Source organism: Gobio gobio (assembly GCF_949357685.1).
Source record: "Gobio gobio genome assembly, chromosome: 14".
Taxonomy (NCBI): domain Eukaryota; kingdom Metazoa; phylum Chordata; class Actinopteri; order Cypriniformes; family Gobionidae; genus Gobio; species Gobio gobio.
The window spans coordinates 48,653,561-48,675,958 of record NC_137107.1 but is presented as its reverse complement, the minus strand read 5'-3'; the positions used below and the strand labels follow the sequence as shown (position 1 = coordinate 48,675,958).

Sequence of the window (22,398 nt, the reverse complement as noted above, 5' to 3'; positions counted from 1 at the left end):
TATTGTGGAGTTTTTCTTTTGCTAATTGAGCAAATGGGGACACACAAAATATATATTTAATGTATTCTCTCATTCACCGCTATAAAAGTTAACCCAACTATGACGACTATCGCACACCCCTAATTCAGACTTCATAACCAGTATCATCTTTAATGATGTTCTAATATAAATTGAATATTGTGGTGCAGATTTAGTTTAAAACAATAATTCATAACTATAGAGTGAGCAATATTGAAACACTTTGATTGCATGCCAACTAAAGTATGTTTATTCAATAATCAAGCCTTTTTTCAGTTTTGAAATGTGCAATCAATACATTACACACAACATCACTGGCCATAGACACAATAAATGAAAGTTAGTAAAATCTAACCATATCCAAACTTGACTGAACTTGGATACACTTTCATAATAAGAGTCGTTCACACGTTAAAGGATTAGTTCACTTCAAAATGAAAATGTCCTGATAATTTACTCACCCCCATCTCATCCAAGATGTTCATGTCTTTCTTTCTTCAGTCGGAAAAAAAAAAAGTTTATTGAGGAAAACGTTGGTTGCCATTGAAGTCCATTATGTGAAGAAAAATCCTGGAATGTTTTCCTCAAAAAACTTGCTTTCTTTTCAACTGAAGAAAGAACGACATGAACATGTTGGATGAGATGGGGGAGAGTAGAATATCAGGACATTTTCATTTTGAGGTGAACTAATCCTTTCAGCTTCTAACAGCACAGAACAGCTGATGAACATTCAGAGTCTCTCAGTGATTTCAATTCAAGGACGTCTTGTTCTCAAACGCTTAGAGGTGAAGCTTTTTTGCTCACTTTTCGTTTGCTTTTGCTCATCTAGACAACATCGCTTTTTGTTATGAACCTTTAGACTCGATAATCGGATGAATCTCTTCCCACATGAAGAGCACTGGTGCGGTTTCTCTCCAGTGTGAATTCTCTCATGCTTTTTCAAGGTTCCTGGCTGAGCGAAACTCTGTCCACAGTGTGAGCACTTGTACGGTTTCTCTCCAGTGTGAACTCTCTTATGCCCTCTCAAGGCTGATAATCGAGCGAAACTCTTCCCACATGAAGAGCATTTGAACGGTTTCTCTCCAGTGTGAATTCTCTCATGATCTTTCAGGGTTGATAAAATAGCGAAACTCCTCCCACATGAAGAGCATTTATACGGTTTCTCTCCAGTGTGAACTCTCTCATGTGTTTTCAGGTTGTCTGACTGAGAGAAACTCTTCCCACAGTGTGAGCACTTGTGCGGTTTCTCTCCAGTGTGAACTCTTTGGTGTCGTTTTAATTTCGCAGATGAAGTGAATCTCTTCCCACATGAAGAGCACTGGTGCGGCTTCTCTCCAGTGTGAACTCTCTCATGATATTTCAATGATCCTGCCTTAGAGAAACTCTTTCCACATTGTGAGCACTTGTACGGTTTCTCTCCAGTGTGAACTCTCTTGTGTTCACTTAATGCTCCTGATGTACTGAAGGTCTTCCCACAGTCAAAGCACATATAAGGTTTCACACCAGTATGAATGCGCTCATGTAGTTGTAAAGCGTCCAGATGTGAAAAACTCTTTTCACAAACAGAACAAAAGTGAGGCTTCACATCAGCATGAACTACAAGGTGTCTTTTTAAGCCTGATGCTGTAACAAATGTTTTCTCGCACTGATCACAGCTGAATGATCTCACTCCAGAGTGACAGCGCAGATGATTGTCGAGAACACTTTTACGAATGAAACTCTTTCCACACTGAGTGCATGTGAACGGTTTTTCTCCAGTGTGAATTCTTATGTGTTCAACTAAGTTTGCTTTGAGACTGAAACTCTTTCCACACTGAGTGCATGTATGAGGCTTCTCTCCAGTGTGCATTTGTAGGTGCCTTTTCAAGTGTCCTTTGTGATTGAAACTCGTTCCACACTGAGAGCATGTATAAGGTTTTTCTCCAGTGTGAATCCTCATGTGTCTCATAAGGTCTGATTTATCTATGAAACTCTTTCCACACTGAGTGCATGCATGAGGTTTTTCTCCAGAGTGAATCCTCATGTGGCTCTTAAGTTGTGATTTATATGTGAAACTCTTTCCACACTCAGAGCAGGTGAGAGATTCTTTGACTCCAGGTTTTCTGGATCGTTTCGGTGTGGAGTTCATCTCAGTTTGTGAACTGATGTTTCTATCTTCATTTGTGAATTGATGAGGTTTTCGAAGCCGATGCCGTTTGTCCTCTTTCACTTCCATCGGGTCTAGAATCAAAATATTAAAGTACAAATTAAAAACAAAACAAAATCTGGTTCTAGTACAAAATCTAGTTTACAACAAAGTCTACTAGTATTCCAAGTATACTATATCTACAGTGGGGAGAACAAGTAATTGATACACAACCGATTTTCCTACTTACAAAGCATGTAGAAGTCTGTAATTTTTATCATAGGTACACTTCAACTGTGAGAGAAAAAAAATCCAGAAAATCACATTGTATGATTTTTAAATAATTAATTTTGCATTTTATTGCATGACAAGTATTTGATCACCTACCAACCAGTAAGAATTGCGGCTCTCACAGACCTGTTAGTTTTTCTTTAAGAAGCCCTCTTGTTCTCCACTAATTACCTGTATTAACTTCACCTGTTTGAACTCGTTACCTGTATAAAAGACATCTGGCCACACACTCAATCAAACAGACTCCAACCTCTCCACAATGGCCAAGACCAGAGAGCTGTGTAAGGACATCAGGGATAAAATGGTAGATCTGCACAAGGCTGGGATGGGCTACAGGACAATAGGCAAGCAGCTTGGTGAGAAGGCAACAACTGTTGGCGCAATTATTAGAAAATGGAAGAAGGTCAAGATGACGGTCAATCTCCCTCGGTCTGGGGCACCATCCAAGATCTCACCTCGAGGGGCATCAATGATCATGAAGAAGGTGAGGGATCAGCCCAGAACTACACGGCAGGACCTGGTCAATGAACTGAAGAGAGCTGGGACCACAGTCTCAAAGAAAACCATTAGTAACACACTACGCCGTCATGGATTAAAATCCTGCAGCACACGTAAGGTCCCCCTGCTCAAGCCAGCACATGTCCAGGCCCGTCTGAAGTTTGCCAATGACCATCTGGAGGATCCAGAGGAGGAATGGTTGAAGGTCATGTGGTCTGACGAGACAAAAATAGACCTTTTTTGCTGTGTTTGGAGGAAGAAGGATGAGTACAACCCCAAGAACACCATCCCAACAGTGAAGTATGGAGGTGGAAACATCATTCTTTGGTGATGGTTTTCTGCAAAGGGGACAGGGCGACTGCACCGTATTGAGGTGAGGATGGATGGGGCCATGTATCGCGAGATCTTGGCCAACAACCTCCTTTCCTCAGTAAGAGCATTGAAGATGGGTCATGCCTGGTCTTCCAGCATGACGACCTGAAACACAACCAGGACAACTAAGGAATAGGGGTGCACCAAAATATCGATATGTCGATATCTCAAGATATTTACTCCCGCGATCGATTCTCGATGCTCTCTCGGCAAGTATTGATCTTAAAAGCAATCAAAAAACGCTCGATTCATTATCCCTTGATGAGACCCTTCTCCGGAAGTAGATAGCGCGCGTTGTGTCCCCGCGCGTTGTGAGTTTGGCTGTTGTGGGCGGAAAAAGACATACACACACTTTACATTTACATTTAGTAGATGCTTTTATCCGAAGCGACTTACAAATGAGGGCAATAGAAGCAACTAGAACAGTCAAGGGCAACAATATGCAAGTGCTGTAACAAGTCTCAGTTAATCTAGCACAGAAGTTTATTTATTTAAATAAATTAGACAGAAAGAAAATGAATAGAATGATAAGGGCTATTCTTGATTGGTCAGGTGTTTTTTGAAAAGGGCTACAGACTCGGCCGTACGAATTGAGATAGGCAGGTCATTCCACCAGGTGGGGGCGGTCCAGGAAAAGGTCTGTGACAGCGATTTCATGCCTCTCTGTTATGGCACCACAAGGCGTTGTTCACTGGCAGAACGTAGAGGGTGTGTAAGTCTGAACAAGCTAGTTTAGGTATATTGGTGCAGAGCCAGTGGAGCAAGGCGAGCACCAGTGCCTTGAATTTGATGCGAGCGGCTATTGGTAGCTAGTGCCTACTGATGAAGAGAGACGTGACATGCGCTCTCTTCGGCTCATTAAAGACCACCCTCGCAGTGCCATTCTGGATCAGTTGCAAGGGTTTGCATGCCGGAAGGCCCGCTAGAAGAGCATTACAGTAGTCCAGTCTGGAGAGAAGCTTGGACCAGTAGTTGTGTGGCCTGCTCTGATAGGAAGGGTCTAATCTTCCTAATGTTTTATAGTGCAAATCTGCAGGACCGGGTTGTTGCCGTAATGTGGTCAGTGAATTTTAGCTGATCACCAATCACAACCCCAAGGTTCCTAATATGCCATTGACACTTGAAAATGGTGGAGTCAAGCGAGGAAAGTAGAAGTGAGAGCAAGAAGTTAAAGGACGCTCCAGCAACATTTAAATCCAAAGTGTGGACTCACTTTGGATTTTTTAGCAGTGCGGACGGGGGCAAAGCTAGAAAAGGACTACGCAATATGCAAGAACTGCTTTGCAAAAGTCCGCTACACAGGAAACACGACCAACATGCACCGCCGCATCACCCGGAGCTCTGTGAGAAAGCCGTGGTTGGTGCTGGCTCAAAAGCTGACACACCCCGGCGTAAACACCTTTTTCCAGGCAAAGCCACCACCTTCTTCTGCGAGGGCAAAGACAATCCCAAATGGGATCACTGTTTACATGTGTAAAGGGCTCAGTCCGTACAGTGAGGTGGAGAATGAGGGGTTCTGCTTTTTGATGAATATCTTAGAGCCACGCTTTGATATTCCCTCTCGTAAATATTTTGCTGAAAAAATTATTCCTGCACTTTATGACCAGACCAGGGCTAAAGTTGAGTCGGCAGAAAGAGTGGGGCTCACGTGTGACCTTTTATAAATGAAGACTGGGAAATGAAGTCATATGTCCTGCAAACCCGAGCAATGCACGAAACCCATACTGGGACACACATTGCCGATGTACTGTACAAGAGTGGAATCTTTACGCTAAGAAGCCAGTGGTTGTCACCGACAATACATCAAACATGCGTGTAGCAATGGACTTATCAGGATACCAACATGTTAGATGTTTTGCTCATGTTTTAAAGCTACACTGTGTAACTTTTTTAGTTTATTCTTAGCTAAAAACACTTAGTTCTTTCAAAAATATGTGCTCATTAACGTATATTTACTTCTTTCAAGTAATAAAGTATTCTCGAAAGTTTATAATATGCCATTGAAAATACATACGGGTGAGGGGTTTGAATGTGGGTCGCCATGTTGCCGCTCCATCTTGAAAGTACATTAGCCAAAGAGGGACATACCCGTAAATTCAAGCTTCGCCTTTCGTGTTTTAACACTCGATGGCACTGTGTCGAATGTGGACGAGGTCGAACTGGAAGCCATGTTAATCTTGGACTAAATCGGCCAAAGTAGGAGTTAAAATGAAATCGGAATTGACAGGAACAAAAACGAATATTCCTGGATGGTCATATACCTTTTCACCGCTAGATGGGGGAAAATATCACAGTGTAGCTTTAAATCTTGCATCCCAACGTGCGCTGAAAATGGCTGCTGTTACCAAAGTACTTGTCAAAGTTAGGAGGATCTCAACATTCTTTCATAGAAGCACAACTGGAGCAGAAGCACCGAAAAGAACCCAGAAACTCCTTGGCCTCCCCCATCACAAGCTCATCACGGACATGCCTATGAGATGGTCTCCAGGTTTCTTGAGCAACAGCCAGCTGTCTGTGCTGCCCTCTTATCACCAGAGGTAAGAAAAGTTTGCAATGTAGAAGTTGTACTCTATATGTGTAATAAATGTGAATAATTTATTGTATACAATTAATACGTTTGTAAATGAATACTAATACATATGATATAAACTTACTTGATACAATGAATAAATACTTTATACATACTAAAAAGTTATATAGGTATAAATATATATAAATATATATATATGTGTATTTATTTATTAGGGGTGTAACGGTACACGTATGCGTACTGAACTGTTTCGGTACAGGGCTTTCGGTTCGGTGCGCGTGTGTACCGAACAGTTCCAAATGCAATCTTTAACAGTTCCGGCTTGTTTTAAGCGCGGAACACACTTCAATCCTAGTTCCCACTCGAACATATTAAGTATTCTATCCATTTCATCACAAAATTCAAACGATAAATGCCGTTTTGACGCTCTTTAATGTGACGACTGATCACTGTATAGGCGCGTCAATTTAAGCGGCCGCGACGCGCGCGAGTGAACGCGAGCATCTCTTCTAGAAGAATAAACATGAAATAATAACTTAAGGTATGTTGAGGATACATTAACACTTACTGAAACGTATCATATGTCGTGTAATCGTTCAGTGTTTCAACCGCGGAAAGACGTCAAACAGCTTGTAAACAATGTCACGCAGCATCATTTACCTCAGAAGTCATTCAGTGTCCACAGCTGTTAATTCACCACAGAAATAAACTTTCACTAAATATATGCACAATATTAGCCTATATATATATATATTAATTCTACTTGATGTCTTGATTATTTAATGTATGTTTAGATAAATCTGTCATGAAAATGACAGCCACTGTGTATAAATGATTATATTTCAACAACGAATTGGAGCAAAAACCTAATTTTATAATTAGATTTAGGAGTTAATGCAAAAACTGCCTTAAGTGAAGTTTACATGTTTGCACACAATGTGTTATTTGAGTGTTGATTAATATATCTAAACATGAATATCTGCTGAACCTAGGCTCATAATTTGGGTTCTGATGTTAACCTTTAATATTATAGTAATATGTGCAAGTAAGGGCTCCCTATATAGTTTACAGCATTATCCTTAAGAAACTTTTAGTTACAATTTAATTCATTTAAGGTCAGACACAATTTTTTAATAAAAATAAAAAAAAAGCAATTTTGTAAAACTGCAGTACCGAACCGTGACTTCAAAACTGAGGTATGTACCGAACCGTCAGTTTTGTGTACCGTTACATTTTATAAATAAATTGTATTTTGCCTTTTTTTTCTTCTTTTTTTTATTAAGGTGAGAAAGAATGCGACTGACTGTGCACTGACAGAGAATGACATCTCAAGCGCTGAAGAGATAGTGGAAGACCAATGCTTGTGGCAACAAACATCATGTGTGAGGAAAAGAATCCCACCATTTCAGTGGTTGCTCCTCTTCATGCCCAACTGCTGCGAGACACAACCAGCACTGAAGAAGATTCTCCTCTGGTTCGAGAGATTGAGGAAGCCATCCATCAAGACCTTTTAAAGAGATATCAGAGGTGGAAAAAGATCTCCTACGCATGTCCTCAGCCCTGGACCCTAGATTTAAATCCCTTTTATTTCTGTCACCTGAAGAAGTGCAAGACACTTATGCAAAACTACAGTCAAAAGCTGCAGCTTTAAAGGAGGATGATCCAGTGCCTTGTTGGGATGTTCAGGGGGATTTAGAGGAAGAGGAGACCTGCACAGCAAAGAAAAGAAAGTCTGCACTTGTTGATCTTCTTGGTCAGACCTTCGAGAATACCTCTTATGTCTCTACATCAGCAACCTTAATTGCAGAGAAGGATATAAAACAATATCAAGATGCTCCTTCTCTGCCTCTCACTGAAGATCCACTGTTGTGGTGGAAATCTCAAGAACATGTGTTCCCTCTCCTCTCCAAGCTGGCCCATATGCATTTGTGTATTCCTGGGACCAGTGTAGCAGCTGAGAGGGTCTTTTCAACTGCAGGAGATATCATCAGTGCCCAAAGAAGTTCACTCACTCCTGAACATGCTGGCCAACTCCTCTTTCTCAAGAAAAATATGAACATATAAAACACATCACATGAAGCTGTTTTCTATTTTGTTCTGAAAAATGTTTATTTATGGATGGACACATTTTAGATGTACTTTATCCCTGATATATTTTATTTTTTATTAGAAAGTAGTATCCCAAAGGTTTATGTTTCTTGCACTTGATAGTGTCACTGTTCATGTTTATGAAGGACAATCATACATATAGTATTGTTTACAGTGAATCGGTCCTCAGCCTTACAGCTATTTTGCACCCAAATGGTGTCACTATTTGTCAAAGACATAGTATTACTGATTGCAGCAGTTACACTAAAATAGTGTCTGTGACTGTTAGGGTTGGGCATCGTTTTGATTTGAACGATTCTGATTCTGATTCCGATTCTTAGTTTCGATTACGGTTCTTTTCGATTCTCGATTCCGATTCTTTGAGGGGTGGAGTCACAACATGTCACAGGCTCATTTCACAGAGGAAAATTGTATTTTGATTCAATAATGAGTTTTAGTTTTGGGACTTTCTCCGCTGGGATTTTCACTTGCTTTGCTGCAAAGGTGAATGGAGTTTCACACGAGTCCCGGTTTAACAATAGCATTAACAGCAGTCATATTAGGACTGCTACTAGCGTGGGCAATTTGTGTATAGCTACATTTATCTACAAGGGGGAAAAATAATTTCAGTAACGTTGTTGTTCATCACAATTCGCAATTTGGTCAAGGGCTTTGTTATTACACTACAATCACTTACCTGATTATGACGAGGTGGGATAATCTTTGTTCACCCTAAAATGAAAATAAAGCCATCTTTTACTCACCCAGCTGTTGTATGCGCGTGTTCCTGTGTGTGCACTCCAAGCCGCAGTAGCCTCGTGCAATATTGTCATGACAACCGGTACACAATATTCACTTACGGAGGTTATATTATTAGTATTATTTCTTATCATATACGTTATAGAAAAGACGAGAATCGCGTTTTTTTTCAATTGAGCTTGATTTCTCAAAATGGTGCATGTGTGTGTGTGTGTGCTTATCCTGGGTGCAATGACAACAGTGCGAGTTATTATAGTAGGCATGAGCGCCGGCGGCTGCTGACGGCTCATAGTGCACAAAGAGGAGCGCGCTCAGAATAACGGCCGAGCTCAGTGTTTTGACTGAATAATACGGTTTCTTTCCCGCAAAACCTTATAGTGTGCCCCCCTCATATTTGTAGTGCATCCTCCTGTGCAAGAAATAAGTTTGTCATATGTGTTGCACTGTGCCGACCCAGGCTTCTTTTTTTTTTTAAGTGAAATAAAGCCACACTTTTGAGCGCTGCTTACCGTGCTCCATGGCTGCAACAGAACAAACGGGCGCGGCAAGCACTTCCGAAAACTTGCGCGTTTGGAACCGATGATCGGAATCGAAAACAAAATTTCTAAACGATTCCAATGGCATCGTTATTTTTTAAACGGTTCCAAGTTGGAACCAAGCCTGCAGTGCTCCTGTCAGAAATTGAACGGCCCCGGTGGCCGTTCCCAGTACAGCTCCTAAACCCCGCCTCTCCATGTATTTGAATGGACGCGAGACACACTAAACAATTCAATTACACTTCAAATAATTGTTTCCTAAAGATGGTTTCTGTCATTTTAGGCAGTTTTTATTACGATAATTTCATTTCAAGTGTTCGTTTTTTAAATAAGTTTAGTTTTAGTGAGTTATTTGATGCTATAAAAACGGGGGGTGTGACGTCATGATTGACAGCTGAGATTGACGGCTTCTCTGAGTGAAGTTGTCACTGAGGCACTAACAGACTTTTTTCGGGATTTTTGGGAGGAGATTGGAGCTTTAGCTTTAATTTCTACATTTCCATAACTGTTTATTTCACACCAACACAATGAATTATTCTGCATCTGCGAGAGTGTGGGCGGGCTTTTGATAATCGCGCCTCTACTTCCTGTTCTCTACTGCGCAACTCCGGTCCCAAGATCGCTACTGCACAGACTCGGTCCCAAGATGTCAGCGCCGTGAGCGGGCCTTTGAAAGCTTCAACTATGGTCAGCGGAAGTCAATGAAGTCGCGTCGTCCATATTTTTTTACGGTCTATGGTTGGAACCGGTTCTCGATGCCCAACCCTAGTGACTGTTTGGTTGCAACTAATAAGACACAAGTTGTTTTTGTTATTGTGTTCAAGCAAAAAAAAAAAGGAGATTAATTTTCCTAATTAAAAAAATATATTTTTATTTCTTAAAACATGATATATCGTGATTTATTATTGATAATATATTGATTATCGCAGTATCGTGATATTATCGGTATCGTGAACAATGTATCACGTATCGTATCGTGAGGTACCCAGTGATTCCAAGCCCTACTAAGGAGTGGCTCTGTAAGAAGCATCTCAAGGTTCTGAAGTGGCCTAGCGAGTCTCCAGACCTGAACCCAATAGAAAATCTTTGGAGGGAACTGAAAGTCCGTATTGCCCAGCGATAGCCCCGAAACCAGAAGGATCTGGAGAAGGTCTGTATGGAGGAGTGGGCCAAAATCCCTGCTGCAGTGTGTGAGAGAATGTGTGTGAGAGAATGTGTGTGCAAACCTGGTCAAGAACTACAGGAAACATTTGATCTCTGTAATTGCAAACAAAGGTTTTTGTACCAAATAATAAGTTCTGCTTTTCTGATGTATCAAATACTTATGTCATGCAATAAAATGCAAATTAATTACTTAAAAATCATACAATGTGATTTTCTGGATTTTTGTTTTAGATTCCGTCTCTCACAGTTGAAGTGTACCTATGATACAAATTACAGACCTCTACATGCTTTTTAAGTGTATCAATACTTGTTCTCCCCACTGTATGTGTGGTTGAATCTGATTGATAGTCATGGTTTATTTAGGATAAAGTTGTATTTTCCCCACTGTATTTATTGTTCTGTGTCAGTTTTCATCTTAATGTTCCTCATCCGTCATTAAAGAGAATGAAGGAAAACACCAACCTGTTTACCTCAAACTTTACAATAGTCTGTCAGTAGATTCTCCTTGAGTAATTCCTCCTGCTTGCTGCTGCTTCTCCTGTGGGAAGATGGGAATATTTTCCAGAATTTAAAGCGTTTACAAATATCACCTTTCACACAGTGTGTAATATAGCTCTGTTAATGTAAACGGTCTGCAAAGTCGAAAGTGCATAACAAATAAAGTTATTGCCTCCCAATAGAAAGAATCAACTCTGAACCGCCTGAACGAGTCATCAGAAACTCTAGTCTCACTTCCATGACCTGAATACTTAACGCAGTAACACATTTGCATACTGCCGTCTATAATCTTCATTGGCTGTCCGTAGGGATGAAACGGTATGGAAATTTAACATCACGATTATAGTGACCCAAATTATCACGGTTATCAATATTATCACGGTTTTGTTCAAACGAAATGAAAGTGTTCAAAAAGAACAGATGCACACACTTAAAACATTTCAACAAGTTTTATATTTGAAATTCAACAAATAACTAAAGCAGCTCTAAGCACTTTTTTAAGCTAGATTCTGTGGGATTTCCTTCCTTAATGGCCGTCATCAATAGCAACGCATAACACATAAATAATAATAATTTGTCGTAAATATAATCTCTAATATTATCACTGTAAATATATTCCCAAGCAATATTCTCATCAGTGTTCTATCAGACACATTTAAATCTAGCATATTTTGTGTTAGAGCCCAAACAGTATCCTAGTGAAATATGCATATCCATATTTCCATATGATTTGACAGTTTATTTTATTAAATATCAAAATGTGTGCATCATACCTGACACCTAGATGAACACTTTACAGTCTTTTTATGACTGTCATTCTCTTCAAATGCTATTGAAGTTTGAAACGTGTATAACGTTACCAATGTTGTATGTAACTTTACAGACGGTCCCTAAATTCGCCTGCGTTATGCCAGTCATATCAGATGCGCTGTGGTTCTGCTGTTTTTTTTTAAACCATTTTCGCTGCTGAAATAGAACAAAAGCAGTCATCCACTGTATGATGAGTGAATCTCCTGCGTACAACACACGTTTATCTCTGCTTTGAGTGCAGATTTCAGCGAGTAAGAGCGGCGCGCGCTCTGAACAAAACTCCGCTAATCTGAACGCCTCTGATAATGAGACATTGCATTCATAAACTCAATAGAAGCACGTGTAAGTGCTTATAATGCGCAACGCGATTATAACAGATGGCTTTTGAGAAGACTATTATAAGTTCAACAGCCAGAGTGGCAATAGTGTGCAGCCGAAATAACGTTACACTCGCAAATGGCGGTTGTTAATGTCAAACCCTGATTATTATCCCTTAAATGTCACCCTAGTCTTGTCTGAATTTGTTCGTTCGCTTCACGTTATTATTTGCCAGACGTAGGTTTGGTATTGAGGTCAAAGTCCACTTGCCTTGCGTTCGTAGTTTTGAAGTGTTCCCCCTATTACAGCGACTTTCTTCTGGCATGTTTGCAGACAGGGTGACCATCTTAGATTAAGTTTCCCTCAGGACTTTTGTAAAAGCCAAAATATGACAACGCCTCAGATTTGGTCCTTTTAGAAGGCAGAACAATCCCCCGAGTGCTGTCACTGCTTTCTGCCATTTCTCCTCATTCAAAAAAACAGCGGTGCGCCAGACTGACGCTGACTGGACAAGATTTACCGCGAGTTTTCACAACCGTGATAATCACACGCGGTTTTAATGATAATAAAATTTTATACGATATTACTAACCGTCACTAAATTTTATCGTGGTTTATCGTGAAACCGGTAATCGTTTCATCCCTAGCGGTCCGTGAACAACGTCTACTTTGACCCGTTCTCAAACACTGTAGCTGGTTCATGTTGTGTACATGTCGACAAATTTTCTTTGTAAACAGTAGGGGTGGGAGAAAAGGTTGATGCATCGTGATTCGTTATTAGGGATGCACGATATTATCGGCACAACATCGGAATCGGCCGATAAACACTTAAAATATAAAAATCGGCATCGCCGATATGAAAAAAATATGCCGATATGCCTTGCCGATATGATAACGTGTTGATATGCGCCTGCAATAACTCACGTGTGCAAGGACTTCTATAGCGATAAGATCACGTCAGCCGTGTGGTCATACTTCAAGTGAAAACAAGCAAATGCATTGCATGTATGGTGATTCATATTGACAGTTTTTAAATGCTGCCTTGAATTTGTGAATCAACGCAGGATTGCCAGGTTTTCACAACAAAACTAGCTCAAAACAAGCACAATCGCGTCTCCCCAGTCTCTAGCGCGCAGCCTCCACAGCAGCTGAAGCTCCTCCAGGTCCTAGTGCCCGACCAGTAAAATGTTATATATAGCCTATTTAGTGGAGGCGATGTTGTTACAGTAATAGTGAATGAAAAGTAGAATACACAAATAACACATTAAGTTTATTAATCTGTAATAAAATTATGAAATTGATGATTTCATATTTATTTTCATAGTTATTTTCATGTTACTAATAAGTATTTTTTGTTGACATAATATATCTACATAATCGTGAAGGTCTCTAGAATCATCCAAACAAAACAATTCTTACAATAGATCTATAGTTTTTTGTACACCTAGTCAAAAGTCCAAGCGGCAACTATAGTTGCCGGTGGGCAAATGCCTTGTAAGTACATATAATGGGGAAATGGGGTATACTGTGTTAACAGGTTAATAAATCAAGGTTTATTGGTCTTTAGTGCTTTTTGCTTTCATAATATCCCACTAAAACATAACTTAACCCTTTAACTGACATCTCTACTGTACAGTAGAACTTAATTCGATAGGGAAAAATATAATATTTTAATTATTTTTAATTAAATTATGTGTTACCTGTTAGTATGCAGACAGCCTATGACTAAAAATCATTAGAAAGGTCTAATGATTTATTGTAAAAAAATATTATTATTATTATTATACAAATCTGTGCTTTTTATCTGTGATATCAATTTCTTAAAGTCTATGTCTTTAACATGAAATATGAGCCTCTTATGCAGCCACTGTGTGGATTAAAACTCCTGTACATTGAAGAAAAACATATGGATTGTCATATACATTTATTTAGAGAGAAGTTTTATTTTTCTTATTTTCTACCCAAAAGTTTCATTCATACTGGAGGCCAGAGGGCGCCCTCGAGCAGAAACGGCACATTTGCGTCAGAGAAGTAATCGTTTGTTTTCTGGAAATCCCTGATGTGAAGCTCGCGCTGTATGCTGAATAAAACTAAGATAAAAACGCTTTAACTGATTAAACATGAAGATAATAAACACACGACTGCGACAAGATATAGTGTATTTGAGTTCTTCAAGCCTTCTCTGGTATTTTCATAACAATAAAGTATTCAGTGCTGATTGCCATTCTGTGAGAAGACGCCACATCAGCTCGACTGACGATATGAAGTGAGTTAAAACATGTTATTAAATGTTGTATTTGGTTGGACAACAGGTTTATGAACGCTCCGCATTACTAGTTTGTAGTGTTGGGTCCGAGTCCACCTTTGTCGAGTTCGAGTCAAGTCCAAGTCTTAAACAATCAAGTCCGAGTCCAAGTCCGAGTCCAAAAGGGGCCGAGTTGGACTCAAGTCCGAGTTCTTATCGGCCGAGTCCGAGTCGAGTCTGCCCGAGTCCGGAGTGTAATTAAATTGAAAAAAGATTAGAAATTGCTATTGTACATTTTTATCTTCTATTAATATTTTAACCTTTCAACCCATTAAACCAATGGCAATATAAAATTTAACAAAAAATACCACTATTACATCTAGCCATTGCCATTTAACATTTTTATTTTGTCAACAGATCAACTAGTTTCCAATCAAAAATGGTTTCAAACAATAGAATGGACATAGATATATGTAGAACTTTTATTATTACTCAGCAAGAAAAACACAAATTAACCTGTTTTATTGCATTTCAATTATTTAATGCCTCTGGTATCACCAAATGCTAATGTTTAGGGGTGGGCGATACTAAAATCTTATTTCACGATAATGATATATTTTCTCAAGTAGGATTATTCAAGTAAGAATAAATCCTATAGAAATTGAATAAAACAATTAAATGTAAAATAAAACAAACTTCACTGTATTACATGTACAGTGATTCTTATTAAATTTACTAAAGTTAGTCAGGAGTGAGTGAGTGAGTGATTTTCTCTTTGTCTTTTGTTGTTTTATTAACATTAAAGGAATAGTTCACTCAAAAATGAAAATTATGTCATCGATTACTCGCGCTCAAGTTGTTTTACACCTGAATAAAGTTCTTTCTTCTGTTGGACATAAAATATATTTTGGAGAATGTCGGTTGGTCCCATTGTAGGAAACAATAATATGGATGTCAATGGCTACCATTCAACTTTTTGTGTTCAACAGAAGAAATGAATACAGGTTTGGAACAAAATTGAGTAAACTGAGAAAAAAATTGAGAGTGAGTAAATAATGACATAATTTTAGAGGTGAACTGTCCCTTTAAGGACAAGCGGCAGCGTGTTCACTAGGCTGCTGTCAATTTAAGACCTCTACACATCTAATATACAGACACACGCAATTTTACTTTCACTTTAGACATAACTGACTGTGTTTATGTTAACCATGTGTGTATTTGACAGTATTAGTGCAGTAAGACTACTTAGTCCAGTTATCACGCGTGTTTGACAGGCTTTTAGTGCGCGCGCTCAGCTCATGTTAACACAGTGCACAAGCACGCGAATGAAACATTTAACCAGCAAGGCTTTAAAATGCATGCAAATAATGAACTTTCGTGATTGTGAATAGCTATAGTGTTCCGTGAGTATAACTCTCTGACACCAGCATTGCAAGCGTGGCTAAACACCCCCTAACTTTAAGTGCATATGATTGGATATTTGCTTATATCAGCGCGTAGACTCACAGACACACTCAAACAGAGCCAAAATAAACTGAGAGAAATATTTCAAACGGAGAAAAAAAAAAAAAAAAGTATTAAATGCAACAACAAAAAAAACGCAATTCCCAAGAGTGTATTCAAGATATTCAACCCTGAATGCCGTACCGAACGGTTCAATATTATATTAAGAATTGTGACATCCATAGTATGCACACAAGAATCCGATATATATCATCATATCACCCAGCCCTAAGTTATTTGGATTTAAAGGAGCTGTATGTAGGACTGTGGCCAAAACTGGTACTGCAATCACTTTCAAATGACTGTAGAGCGGTGTATCCCCTCTCCCCCTCCCCCTGACTCGAGGTTGCCAGATAGGCTGCAGGATGCAGCAGGAAGGTAGGCTGCTAGGAGCTTTCAATGGCAAGTGACGAGTCGTACACAGTACGTTTTTTTTCTTTCTGTTAATTATGTTTATGCTTCAAGAGCGATGTTTTGTGAAGTAATTATGAATCGCAAAAATGTACAAATGGCGATTAGCCAAATATAATAGTAAATATGAACGCTCGTATGTGACAGTACATTCCCACATGAAAAAATACTATAGTAATTACAGCAAAGCTAAATAACATTAGCAATGGTCATACAGGTCAACTTGCAGCATGTTTTGTCCACTATATATGCGAAGAACGAATGAGGAATCATTTTTACTGAGGTAACGTTAGGCTACTGTCTCAAATACGTTTTCACATTGCCATAATAGGCGTGCTAATGTTGTTTTCCTCAGCGTCCCAGCATAATGACAGAGAAACAGGCTCTGATAATGCATTACTAATGTTAGCAATGACGACTCGCCGTTTTTATTTACCAAACAATTCCTTAACGTTACCTTTTCAATTCAATGACCCACCTCCTCCATCTGCGCTAACCTAACGTTACTTTGCACGAACATGCATAACTTTGTTCGACTGTCATGAATATTTGAAATGTCCATTTACATTAAGTACAAGTTAGCCAAACATAGATGAACCTTACTTGTCCAGGAGAAAATTAGCAACGTTGGCATCAGTCTTCAAATTATTCTCCGTTTTCAGCCGTCTCCATCTTTCAAAGGCATCTCAAATCCTTGTTTTATTTCAGACACTGTCACGACGTTTTTCTGATTCATAACGAGGTCGTTTAGGTTTCGTAAAGTTAGACATTGTTTATCCAAAAAGTTTGTAGCTGCAGCTGTGGTAACTAGAGCAGAGCTGGCAACCCCGATGCCGAAACACTACTGACTTCGTGATTGGTCGACAGGTGGAGGGTGGCGCTTCAGGCCCAAACACAACATGTCAACATCAACATCAGTTGAGGGCTGCAACTTCACTTTTAAAATGACAATATCTTGGCCGGACAACCGTTGTCAGTGATATAAATATTTGAAATTAACATGATTTCTTAATGTCTAGTGACATATCAGGGCCATTTTATGATTATTTGAAATACATTTCTTACATACAGTTCCTTTAAGTTGGTATTAAAAGTTATAATAAGCAACTTATATTTCTCTAGGTTTTCTTTGAACATGTCGGTAGAAAGTCGTGCCAGACACATCAGTATGAGTTGATTTGCAATCCGCAGAGGGCTTCTTTTTAATGGATTTCTTGCAAATAAATTCTTTATGTTTTTTAAAAGCAAAACAAATTATTGCTGACTTTGAAGACATTGTCCTAGCCACGCATTGCGATCCGTGTGATGTGTGTTTTGTCTCCAAGCATAAGATGATGCTACTGCTGCCTGCCGGCGTGGTGCAGTAAAATCACAGGCGGGGAGACGTTCATTAATTTCTTATCTTAGTTTTATGCCGGTTCTGTTGTTACACATGACGCGGACTCGACTGCACTCGGGATATTTTCCGAGTCCAAAATGTCCAAGTCCGTGTCAAGTCCGAGTACAAATTCACCCGAGTGCGTGACAAGTCCGAGTTCATTCAAAATTGGACTCGAGTCCGGACTCGAGTACCCCAACTCTACTAGTTTGTGAAGATGTTTGACACGTTGCTCAAACTCGCAGTCTTTCAGATGGAGCAGCGTTTATCAGAGGTGGGACAAAGTCATTGTTATGCAAGTTACAAGTAAGTCTCAAGTCTAGTCCCGAGTCAAGTTGAGTCAAAGATGAGGCAAGTCCCGAGTCGAGTCAAAAGTCAAAGACAACAAGTCTCAAGTCGAGTCCAAAGTCCTACCATTTTAGTTTCGAGTCATTTCAAGTCCTCTTACCACAGAAATAAAATGTATACAAATAATGTATGTCTATAAGATTTGTATTTATTTAAACCTCTTTTTATACAATGACATTAATCAAATACAGTAAAAAAACAGCAAATTAAAATTTTCACAAAAAATGCTTGTATTTCAACAGCATTTTTTGCACTAGAACAATGCACAGCAACTTCAGTCCTGTATCGTATTGACCTCATATTGCAAAACAGTTTAACTTTCAAATAGACATGGGTCCTTTTAGCCTAAACTTAGGGCTAACTTAAACATGTCATAACTAAAATCCTCACTCCTCAAAATTATCACTTCTGAAAAACGTGATAATATGAGAGAGAGAGAGAGAGAGAGAGAGAGAGAGAGAGAGAGAGAGAGAGAGAGAGAGAGAGAGAGAGAGAGAGAGAGAGAGAGAGAGAGAGAGAGAGAGAGAGAGAGAGAGAGAGAGAGAGAGAGAGAGAGAGAGAGAGAGAGAGAGAGAGAGACACCGCTCTTTAGGGCTGTACTATTAATCGAAAAATAACCGAAACCGACATTCAGAACCTCTAACCGACGTATTTTCCCCATGTCGGTTATTTCGGTTTTCACGTGACTCCGCCCCGTCAGTCACATCAAGTGCAGTTTGAAGGCACACAGAGAGATGCAAGAGCAGTTAACGGTGTTTATAGAGGCTCAGATTCAAATTCAGGTCAGTTAATTGCTGTTCTTATAGCCTACGCGCTGATACACACACAGTCACACACACACACAGACGGCACGCGCAAGCCCCGAAGCCGCTTTCACTTTCGTGCTCATAAAGTTTGTCAAGTAAATGCGCTTAAAGGCTTGCCAGTTTCAACATTTAAAGTGATTGTGAACTATTCAAAAACAACAATACGGAAAACTTCTCCGTTCAGTGCTCAGCTTTTTTCAGTGACACAGAGCCGAGCCGTGTCGCGTCGCGTCTTTGAAAACGCGCGCCCTGAAGGCAGACCTCTCTCACCTGCGTCCTCACAAAGCTTTGTCATTTGTATGTGGTTTAAGCCCTGCCAGTTTGAACATTAAAGCGAGTTTCGACCATCAGATGTGTATTATGTTGAACTAATGCCTGATATATTGTGACAAACGAACACTCAGACAGAAGCTGTGACTAAAGTAAAGTCACTAAAGTAGCTTAGAAACTCAACCGTTATAGCATACATTTTAATACCTTTGAAGTAAGTACAAACCACAGCTTCATAATGAATAGAGACGGTATGAGTAATTGACACACACAATCACTCTCTCATTAATGCATTCAAATAAATGTAATGTAGGTCTACAGTGTTAATTTATCTGTATCTGATGTACAACAAACAGAAATCTGCCCCATAGACAATAACTGCTGAAAGTGAAAAGTTTCCTTCAAGTATTTTAAAATCACAAAGAAATGCACTTTTTCCTTAGAAAAAAAAATTCCACCTTTAATAGTAGAAAATATTTACAGTACAAACCTTATCAGTGAACTTACTCAAAAACCTTGATGGCAAAAAAAAAAAAAGCGAAATAATCGTTCATTAATCGTAATCGAGGTCAAATGTTCAATTAATCAAGGTTTTTATTTTTGGTCAAATCGTTACAGCCCTACCGCTCTTATTTTATCAATAAATGAGTCTGCAACATATTAAACTGAAACCTCTCGGAGTTTGAAAAGCAAAAACAGATCAAAAATCATCAAATTGCAATAAAGGACACACAGTCGATGAGGGTGCGGATGAGTTGTCATGTGATGAGGAAGACGAGGTCATAGGGACAATCCAGCAGGGTGAGATTGAAGATGATGATGAAGATGGTATGATAAGGATATGAAAAAGTTTCCACCTGGGGCCCGTTCTTCGTACCTCGCTAACTCAGTTAGCTGGATTTGATTGTTGACGATTTGACATGATCTTGGATTGTTTGGTTCTTCGAAGCTCATCCTGGACTTGTTGTCATAGTAACAGGTCCGTAAGCTTAAACCTGCTCGCGAGCAGGCTTATTTCATGTAAACAGGATTAGATTACATCGTGAGGTGATACTTAAAATCTGTCCCAGCCACTGCTACTTTATTACAAGAGTGCATTACTGAACCAGGGGCAATAATAACAATTTTAAATAATAATATAAAAATGTTATATTGTATATGTATATGAGAATGTATAATGTTGTGTATAATACTATAGACAGCCACTTGATTGAGCGATTTATATGTGATGGAATAATTATTTTATATAATTTTATTTTTATTGGTTTACACACATGTTGTACAGTTAATCTGAGCCGTGCATTAAGTGATCACGGATATTATGGGAGTGGCTTGATGCGTAAGAGAGGATAATTTGATAATTTGATCTTGACCCATAAGAAACTTGAATACTGTCACGTTACAAATCTGCTTCAAATTGAATTAAAAATTAAATTACAACATTTGAAATAAAAATGTAAAGGGTGTACAAATACTGTATAAAATCGTGAATATAAATAATTGGTAATCATGTTAAAAAAAAAAAACATTTATCATTTATCTATTATAACTTTTATGTTGGTTTGGTCGTTTCCTTATAAACGTTCAGAAATTCGTGGGTTTTTTTTGTGTAATTTGTCAAGTTTTTTTGCCAGGTGGCTTTTTAATTATATGATGTCATTACGTTGCTGTCTTGACGCCAGCCAATCGCTGCATTGCTGATCATGGTTTCGAGTATCCTCTTCAGGGAACACAAGAACGCGCAGTGATCTTAGATCATTTAATCCAGATATTTTAATCCAATCCGCAAATTCGTTTGAAGAACCAAATTAGCCAGAGATCAGTTATCACGATTAAAAGATCTGGGATCTGTCAAATCATCTTAGATGTATTAAGCGAGGTACGAAGAACGGGCCCCTGGACATTTTAGTCACATTTGCTCATTGTCTTTAATGAATTTGCCCTATTTTTTTTATCATTATTTTGTTTTAAGGAGATTAAAAATTATGCTTATCAACCTTGATTGGTATGACAAATTCTATAACATTATTTAGTCTGTTAAGGTTTTGGGCTGGAAATCGTCAGCCCAATCTGGCAACACTGAACCCAGTTGATCCACATCACAGACACACACAGCTAAAGTTAAATTACACACTGCATTACAGCTGATATTCGGATAACAGCATAATAACAAACAATAGTACCATTACCAGTAGTAACTAGACTGTTTATTGGCCTTATATTGCCACTGTAGTCTTTGTCTTTTTCTGACTGAGCCCAATCTGTGACCAGCACGAAAACACACACACATCCCAGTCTCGATCGTGGCAGAAAACGACCAAATGAGCTTCAAATCTCAAGTAATGTAACGTTATTTACGGCAAACGAGTTCGTTAACGCCACCAGCTCGCGCGCATTGACGTTGGTGCCGCGCGACAGGAGAATAATCCAGAGAGAAAAGAAAGTAGAGAACAAACTTACGCGTGTTGTGGGTCTAAATGTGCGGCTAGAATACACAGCGACTCGGGAACCGGCGGGGAGCTTGAGTTTTTCTCCGTTAGTGGGATTGAGTCCACTCACTGTTTCTTTCTGCGACCGTTTGTTTCTGTCGCTGCGCGGCGCTCTGGACTCGCTGAGGTAATGAGGCTTCTGATTGGTCAGCGTCAGACGACGTGCGGACAACGGCGCCAACAGTTTCATGTAGAAAGTGGGCTTCAGAATTGATACTGGAGGACAGCTTCATCTACCAGAAACGTACATTTCCACTTATAAAAAATCTTGGGGGCAATTTTTTTTGTTTTTGTTAAATCTGAACATTGAGTCATTTGGGGGACATATGAGAAACACATATCATGCCACCTCAGCAGGTTTTTATGATTGAATAAAATAAATTTGTATACGCATTTCACCCCTAAAATGTCAGGCTAGATGTTAGAATGTTTTCCTAATGATTTTTTTTAATATATATAAATAGCATTTTATTATTGGTCACATGTCCCTGATTGTATCTAACATGGTTTTGTAATTCCTATAAGAAATATAAGCAATTTTCGGTCAACTGTAGTACACAACTGGAGGCCACACATGGAACTCAATTTAACAAATAAACATTTAATAGAAAATAAGTCAAAGTAATAATACAACAACTCAGTTAAATAAAGAAAAGAAAAACAATCTGGAACTGAAGAGGAAAAGATGAACGACCACAGTCCAACTCAGCCATTCCTTTTGTACTCGCGGTCAATCACCGGTAATGCACCACATCTGTTCCTGATGCTCACTCTAGAACATGGAACAACGCCACCTGGTGGAAAAACACTGTAGGCCGTGACAGGGTATGACCCAGAGGAAGTGACATAATTTGACTGAGGAGAAGATGACACTGATCAAGGATGAGTTCTGTCATTTAATTGTATGATTTTAAGCTTGTTTTTGTATGGGTTTTTTTGAGG

At 39.1% G+C, this 22,398-nt stretch overlaps 1 protein-coding gene across 2 annotated transcripts; it reads right to left on the bottom strand.

Moving 5' to 3' along the window:
• Window positions 1-247: 247 nt before the first annotated feature.
• Window positions 248-21,597, bottom strand: LOC307137447 (uncharacterized protein). Of its 2 annotated transcripts, none has more exons than XM_079835106.1 (3): window positions 21,428-21,597; window positions 10,852-10,919; window positions 248-2,238 (listed from the first exon to the last, which is right to left on the bottom strand). In XM_079835106.1, the coding sequence occupies exon 3, from the start codon at window positions 2,231-2,233 to the stop codon at window positions 773-775; it is 1,461 nt and encodes a 486-aa protein (XP_079691232.1). In that variant the 5' UTR covers window positions 2,234-2,238; window positions 10,852-10,919; window positions 21,428-21,597; the 3' UTR covers window positions 248-772. The 2 variants fall into 2 exon arrangements, with proteins under 2 accessions (XP_079691232.1, XP_079691233.1); XM_079835107.1 differs by having other exon boundaries at window positions 10,844-10,919; window positions 21,428-21,553.
• Window positions 21,598-22,398: the final 801 nt, after the last annotated feature.